Consider the following 8,552-nt stretch of genomic DNA (forward strand, 5'->3'; position numbering starts at 1 on the left):
TATTTGTTTTTATTTCATATGAGGTTCAGGAAACTCATCTCGAAGTTAAATTTTTGCTCGACATGTCGAGCAAAAACAAAATCTTCTAAGACTCGTTTAATAGCATCTCATAAGAAGTGAAAACTCTTAAAAATCCTATGATATGGCCATAGTTTTTATGTACATGTATGTAGCTGCCTGTCAACTTTAAGAAAAAATCCGAGTACTTCAAAATAGAAATATAATGAAGCTTGAGTCATTTTGGTAAAACAAAACCCAATAAACATGAGAATATTTTTTTTGTTTTCTTTTCTGAATTTTACAAAATATATTCAACTATGAGTCGTTGATAAAGTTAAGGAAGTGCGTAATTCTTGTGTACACACTAGGGGATGAGATCGGACAACCAACCGCGCCCCATGACGTCACTCCCACCAATACACCATCACAGGTTAAAGGTCCTCCACTGTCACCCTAAAAGAAACAAAGACGTAAGAGTTAGAAAATAAATAAATAAATAAATAAAAAACAACAACAACAACAAAAAAACAAACAAAAAACAAAACAAAAAAAACAAACAACAAAACAAAACAAAACAAAAAAAAGATTAAAAAAATAAATAAATAAATAAAAAATGCTTAAACAATGTATACTTCTTTACTTGTCTTCGTACCATATTTTCTCCGTAAGACATAGGTGACTTTATATTCCGAATCAAAACTAAGCTTATTGTAGGATTAACTAAGACAGCCACTCCAGTCATCCCACAATAATTTTACCCAATCTATTATACACTATATGTTCCCTGATACTAACTAAAACGTCAAGGAAATATATCTCTGTGAAATATCGGTTATTCCTACAAGCACAATTCGATTTACTATAAATATATATATATATATTGAAAACATTACTGTTAAAACGTTAAAGTAGGTCTCTTGGCAAGGTGCCCGGCTTTCCCATTCCCTGTTATATCGCAGTGTCGAATACGAAAAAAAAAAAACCCCATTGACCAACGGGTTCATTCTCATAAAATCAACCGTAAACGTGTTGAGACATTCTAATTTTTTTTTTTTTTTTTGCTCTTTCAATTTTTTTTAATTTTTTTTTTAAAACTCATTACGAATTCAACATTAAGTTCATAACATCACTTAGTACAGTGCAAATGAATAGGATCAGGAAACAAGTTGAAGCAAAATATATATATCTTAAAAAGCTTGGGAATTCCTTACCCAGGAGGAGATTCAGGTGATCTACCTTGACAAGAAACTAACTTACATTGCATGCTCCAGTGTCGTTGTTAAATACGCAAACATGGCCATCGTTGATACTGCTGGCTCCCCAGATGTCTCCGCAATCTGAGTTACTTAGCACTGTCGTTTTGGCTTCCTGGAGAACATCCGGCAAGGCTGGAGAAAATCAAAACAAGCTATTACTCGAGGATTATGTTGATATACAATACCCTAAAATCTCGATAATACGCCTGAATCGAAAATAGGCCGGTTTTGAAATTAAGCCTTGGATTTCTTTCAGTCAAATGTATCTTGAAAATATGGCGGCTTTGAAAATAGGCCGTACTTGAAAGTAAGCCTTGGATTCCTTGCAATGACATATATCTAAAGAATAAGCCGACATTATTTGTCAGGTTCTCACTTCTCATAACCCTTTGATCAAAAAAAAAGAAACCCCATTTGCTGAGCATATATATATATTGATAATATGTCCATGTATTTGTACTTAATTTATAACTGTACTGTCAAACCCCTATGGCTCGAGCTTCATTGATTCGATTTTGTCGCTGTATCGAAAATTTTAATTTCTACTTCGATTTGACTAAATTTGGAAAACAACTAAATATTGTCTATGATTTTGACTAGTGTTGCTTGTTTTTATGCCCACAGACTTTAAATAATGACCATCTAATTTCAGTTTTAGTAAAAGGACATTATAATTTGCATCAGGGGATACGAGGGACTATATTGTTGGCGTAAAACCGCACATATATGAAGCGCCACGATGATGAAAATAAGTGAATTGAGTAAAAATAAGAACGGGACCTTGCTTTGTCGATTTAGCTTTTCAATGAAATAAAATGATTTTTACACCAATTAATGGATTTGCATTAATTTGAGTCTCTCCAGAATGTCATATTAAATCCGTTAGGACAATTGAATTGACAACACACACAGCTGTTAACGGAAGACGTTCAATAATGATGATAAAAACAAAACAACAAAAACAAAATAAAAAAACAAAACAAAAACAAAAAACAAAACAAAACCAATACAAAACAATACTGACACATGATTCAGCTAAAAATTCTATTAAAGTGAAGGTTTCTGCAATGAAAACCGTTTGCTTTTTTTCTAGTAGAATTTTACTGATACACTTTGTATTGCTAAATATATCATTTAAGGAAATCTAATTACGTATCTCGCAGGCTAATGCAATTTTATCTCTGGTGAAAATAAACCGATTACTGACCAGAAAAATATCTGAAAATGTGAATTGAGTGAATAAAACACATATACACCAAAATACCACGCATAAGTGTAAAATGTGACCTCGAATTCGACTCAAAGCTATAACCATAGCAACCGAGATAGCATTAATGCTTACAGGTAGGGCTATATAAGGCACCGCAAAACACTAGTTGGTACTGGCAAACTTTTCTGACGAGTATTAACAAAGATAAATGGACTCTAGTTTAATACTGACGTGCTCCTCCGGAGGTGCGGCCCCATCCTGTGATGGTACATGTCTGTCCAGCGAAATCACCACTGGACGCATCTGGCATCTTCACGGCAGTGGCTCCACTGTCGCCAGTAATGTCCTCGTCAAAGTCCAACACAGCTATGTCGTTAGGGAACGTACCTTCTCCACTTCCATAGTCCGGATGCTAAAAATAAATATTCATTACTGTGCAATTAACTACCGTTTCTTTCTTTCTTTTCTTTCATTCTTCTTTCTTTCTCTCTCTTTCTTTCTTTTCGGTCTTCTTTCTTTCTTTCTCTCTTTTTCGATATAAATTTTCCATTAATATCACACCCTTTTGTAACTTTTGAATAAATCATTTTAGAGTGAAACAAAACAATATCCAACGACGACTCGTCATGTTTTCCCTGTATCTTAGAAGAATGGCAAACACGGACTTTAAGTGGGAGAGAATCCTGGGGAAATGCGTTTTGTCACGTGGGTGATCCCATAGCCTTTTCACGCCTATGTGAATAACGAGTGCGCATCCGCTACACCACACATACTGTGAACGTATTAATTTTGGTGCATTCAAATTTTCGCGCTTTTCAAATTATAACAAATTAGTAATGAAGAATTTGCGCATTATTATATTTTCGGTAGGAAAAGCACATATAAATGTAATTAGCACAATAATTATTTAGCGCAATGCTTCAAGAGCGAAACTCTCTAAAATAAAATAACCTCTTAAAATATGTAAGATTACAGTATCTTATTGAGACAGGATCAAGTAGACATTTATGAAATGGGTTATAGCATTTTAAAGCTCAATCTAATATCAAATCAAGAAGAATACATACGAATTATGTTTCTATTGGAAATCACGTGTCAATGTACTTACCACGGTTGCCTTGGAGACTTTGAAAAGTTTACCGCCCTCCAAATGCTGATCCGAACCTACTCTGATTTCGAGTGCTCTGAAGGTATGAATTTTATTATTTTTTTATCATCAACGGTATCTCATATGTTATGCATATTCATTAAAAACTCTTCTAATTTGCAAGTCCAGTAAACAAAATCGTCAGCTGAAACGCCGCAAGGCCGTAATAGCGGACGTAAAACCCATTAAATAAACAAATAAATAAATCTGTATACAGGAGTTCTGCGAATCCTGTGAAGCAAATCTCTCTTTGAAAAAAATGTAAAAAAAATATACCTCAGATTTCCACAAACACTTAGTTGATTTGTTACATTTTCAGTATTAAGGTGTATCTGAGCTGTCTTTTACCAAGGCAGGTAAGATATATTTTCTTTTCGATTTCAAAACAGAAAATCACCTATAAAGTGTGGGAAATTAAAGATTACATGGGTCTAACTCTGCCGTAGACATGAGTATTTCAACCCTTGCCCCGAGTGTGACCAGTCAAACCTTTTCACGTGTGTTGAGACTTGCTTGTTTATCAGTACAAATATATACAGTTTATACATGACAAATAATGCATCGATCGATTTCTGCCAAAGCGCCAAAGCCCAACGTTTAATTTAGACCGGGAGTTTCCATTTGGAACAAGTGACGTCATGTAAACAATTCATTATTGTTACGTCATAGCGACTGCAAAACTGTCTTACATGGGTCTGTTCCATGGAAAGGGATATCTAAGCCTGAGTGTAAACGTTTGGCTAGTCAGCACGATGCTTGCCGAGTGCTTGCCCGTCAAACTCTTACACGAGGGTTGATATATCCATGTCTACGGTACAGGCCCATGTTTGATCATTTTTCTCACACACTTTTTTTAAAGTAACAAATCGTAAAGTGTTGTGAAACATTTTCATCGCACTATCATCAATGTCCTTGAAATGTGCGTCGAAATCGTTGATGTCATCAATTTGTGACGTGGTCATGCTACATAAAATGATGATGCTACTACCCTACCCCGGTAAAAGACAGTTTTCTCCCACAGTTCACCGATTTATCTCCCCTGTTTTAGACGTGAGAGATTCCTCTGTCAACCCCTAGGGTATGACAGATTGCACGCGCAAGCCTCGGGTTGGACATTCATGAATTCCCCCTCTTGTTGAGATTTCTCTATCGTACCCCCAAAGCAGGGAAAGATTACATTAATCTTTTCCCTACCAAAAACGGAGATTCGCCTGTGAAGTAACGAAAACAGCAAGGTGTACCTGTAAATATTTGAATTTTTTATATCTTACCCGCCTCCTATACAATGTCCAGCAGTGACAGCTTTTCGGGCCGAGATGACCACTGCCCCACAGTTATGGGAGCCCGTGTCCTGTAGAGAGGCCTGCCAGGGATAGTTCTGGATAGACGCATTCTGTCCGTTCACAATCCAGAGTGTGTTTAATTTCTACAACATCAATGCCAATTATGACTACGTTCAAACGGTCCATGAACGCAGTAAGAATATGCATGTTCTATTTGTATTCGGATGCATACCGTAGTCGATTGTGTCTTTCCCTATTCCAGAGTCTGGGGTGGCTTCCCATGCGCCCTTTATTTAGGGGAGACAGAAAGACCAACTGTATTCAATTACTTTTGATTGTAAGAGTAACTAATCCATCACATCGCAGACGAATATCTATATTTTAATATCATTCCCCTATTGTAGCGCAGGTGTATACTGTAAATCACTTAGATTTGGCGAAACTTCATTTCCTAACTTACCTTTCCAGACCTATTTGTGAATAAATAATTTCGCGAAAGCTGACCTAGAAATGACTTTAAATTCGCGAATGATGATTTATTATCAGCGTCATTGATTCAGGAAGCCTCATTTATCGGTAACTGATAGGTTTAGTGGCCATACCAAGGTGTTATTTTCGTAAAATAATTGCGAAGGATTGAATTCGCGATTGCCTCTCCTTGCGTATTAACGCGAAAATAAATTCCCTCGCGAAATATAAGTCATTCACAGTATTGATCTTCTCTATTGTATCTTGCTAACTCTTACGTTATGCAGTTTTTTCACTTCGTCAAATGACCTTGAATGTTAGAACTTCAAATAAAATTCAGCGAAAAATCGGAGAAAACAGAAAATCACTAAGAATAATGACGGTGTCTTCAGCAAGGTGTCTTTACATAGAAGACTTCTGACAGAGATGACAATGAGTATTGAATATGTCATTGAGTTCACATGCACGGGTTATTTAAAGAAGCTAAAGAGCATTCGTTTTATCAATATTGCCAAAGATATCACACTAGTAACGCTTCTTAGTTAGACGACATGTCTTGCTGAATATTAAAAGCACGTATCGAAGATCGGGTTATATTTTCTATCAGTAAATTAGCTGAAGATTTTAGAGGTAAACAATGAATTTATATGTAGAATTAATCATAGTTTATGATACTTACTACCTAGACATTGCTTGGGGAAATCAGCACTATTATCTATATTTCAGATAGAAAAGTCGCAAGCCAGGATATTGAATAGAGGTTAGCACAAAACTGGTGGATCGAGGAAGTACTAAAGTTGTAGACTTTTACGCCACTGAAAATTGTTCTTCTTACGTCTTACATTGCTTCTTGTCATTCCAAGAAAACATTTCAAACTGTACTGGTAACTAATCCACATTTATGTTTATAAAACTGACATACTTACTTTGAGCAGTGGTTGACGATGCACACCATGCAGACTCGAACACCCTGTAAGGAAATACGTTGACAAAAAATCAATTTAATCAGGGATCCTTTTTTTTATCTATCTATTTACTTATGTTCATATATTCAAACAAAAATTTTTTTGATCATTTAGATGTCAAACCATATTATTTTCGGATGAGTACAGTCAAACGCAAGGTTCAGAAAAACGCCCTCTCTTCCTCGATACTCCAGGGGTTACGTTAACGTCAGCTCGCATCACTCTGGGAATATGTCCGGCAAAGTCGATGGCACACGACGAGCTAATCAGTCTGTGTCGGGGGGGAAAACCGGCAATCGCTAAAATAATGCATTTCCTTAGGAGATTACAGAGGAGCATTTGAAGCCAGTCAGTTTAATAAGAACTTTCGATTTTGCCATGATATACCCCAGCAATACAGACAGCCAAAATGAACACAGCCCCTACAGTATCGAGGATGCCCTCTCCTTTTAGGTAAGTTGTTTCCCCAACGATGACACGTTGGTTTTTCTCGATGGAACATGCAAAACGACAATTGTTTCCCTATGGGAATGGTAATTCAAGTTCTATAGAGCTGACGATGTTTGTTGAACTTGTATATAAATGTTTCTTTCATTTCATTTATTTCGCTGACGTTTCACTATCTACAGCAATGGACTTCAATGTACATAATTGACACCAAGCAATCTAATAAGATGAGGTCTAAGATAAAAGTTTCAGTATGCAAGGCATTATTCATTTTTAGGTTGCCCGATCTATGTCTATCTGTTATTCGGCGAAATAGTACGTTTTGAAACATATCCGAAACTTATTTTATTAATTCATATTTTTCTATCTATTTTTACACAAAAATTGCGAAACCGTCTACTTGCAAAAAGAATATATTGATTTTGTTAACTTCAGAGATTTATTCTTCAGCTATAAGCTGTACTAAAGAAGATTCCTCGTTACCCATATAGTATCGATGACGCATAAAGGTGTAAACGTTTTCTGCATCATCGACTACATCCGCGTCAAATCCGGATAATGTGACGTTCTCAAAGTGAAATCCGGGGTAATGTAAACGGCAATATTAGTTATATAGAGATGATGATTATAAGAAGGTTGAAGTAATAGACTAGTGTTTATAGGTAGGTAGTTGCTGAAGGCGGTATACCTATAGACAGATATCTGGTGTTGATATGTAGCATTTAAAGAAATAGATTATCATATATTTCATACAGAACTTATTAAACAAGTTCAGTAATTTGATATGCAGCAATTTTATGAGATTCTCTTCATCACATAAATCATATTGATAAGAATGTAAAATATTAAGTGAAAACTCTCAAATTAATCTATAGAAGAGAATGAATGTCGACAATGGATATTTGTTTTTCTGATAATTACACGTATTTTCCAAAAAAATATGCAAAACAATGTATGTTGATTCCATGATGCATTTTCCAATATGTCATTAGAAATCCGACATCAAAACACCGCGGATGTAAATAAGTTGAAATAACAATCTGCTTGAAATAAGGTTTTCGGATTATTTGGTTCAGGATAATTAATGACTCTTTTAAAAGATTTTATGCTTTATTGAAAATGGATCTTTCATATTTTCAACGTACCTGCGATTGTCACCAAGCATAAAACTCCCAGGATCTTCATTGTTAGAATGTTCCTCTGGAAATACGTCTCTAACCTAATAACCTGTCTTTATATATTGTCTAGCAGCTGAGGGTTTCTCACCTTCTTATCAGGAATAAAATGTGCCAAGCTCCATGTAAAAGGGGAGTTGGAAGTCGTTCAAGTCACAATTGTCTTCAACTTTAATCTTATCAGGGTAAGTCTGATCTCAAGTACAAAAGGGTTTATAATTCGATAAAGTCATGTCTTTTTTATTTATAAAGAGAGTCAGAGAATGTTGTTGAGTGAAATATTTGTTCGGGAGCAATATTTCGCGTCGGCAACTGATAGGCCGGTCATATAATCATGCATTGATTTTAATAAAATATTTATTTAACAAATATTGGATATTAGGAGATCTGTATCAGTCATGTTTGTTTTTGCAGTATACTTTCACATGATAATCATAGTTATACAAACTACTAAGTACAATGGGTTTTGTTTATTTTCTTGGTTTATCACCCCGTGAACAGTCATATTCCTTTTTATGGCAGTGTCTCCTTGTAGTAGTTGGTGACTACCTCAATGATCAACATACGTGAGTCACATCGCATGCCACATATATCAATAACG

At 35.4% G+C, this 8,552-nt stretch overlaps 1 protein-coding gene across 1 annotated transcript; it reads right to left on the bottom strand.

The window, feature by feature from the left end:
- Positions 1–261: 261 nt before the first annotated feature.
- Positions 262–8,019, bottom strand: LOC117339749 (fibrinolytic enzyme, isozyme C-like). The gene is made up of 7 exons (XM_033901466.1): positions 7,922–8,019; positions 6,291–6,334; positions 4,885–5,039; positions 3,575–3,650; positions 2,698–2,878; positions 1,258–1,388; positions 262–453 (listed from the first exon to the last, which is right to left on the bottom strand). Exons 1-7 carry the CDS (start codon positions 7,959–7,961, stop codon positions 316–318), a joined length of 765 nt encoding a protein of 254 aa, XP_033757357.1. The 5' UTR covers positions 7,962–8,019; the 3' UTR covers positions 262–315.
- Positions 8,020–8,552: the final 533 nt, after the last annotated feature.

Source organism: Pecten maximus, chromosome 12, assembly GCF_902652985.1.
Source record: "Pecten maximus chromosome 12, xPecMax1.1, whole genome shotgun sequence".
NCBI classification, from domain to species: domain Eukaryota; kingdom Metazoa; phylum Mollusca; class Bivalvia; order Pectinida; family Pectinidae; genus Pecten; species Pecten maximus.

Coding starts and splice junctions, on each gene's coding strand:
- LOC117339749 (XM_033901466.1), bottom strand. CDS start 7,961: ATGAAGATCCTGGGAGTTTTATGCTTGGTGACAATCGCAG. Junction 2,879..3,574: donor AAGTCTCCAAGGCAACCGTG/GTAAGTACATTG, acceptor ATTTATTTTTAG/CATCCGGACTATGGAAGTGG. Junction 454..1,257: donor ACGACACTGGAGCATGCAAT/GTAAGTTAGTTT, acceptor TGTTTCTTTTAG/GGTGACAGTGGAGGACCTTT.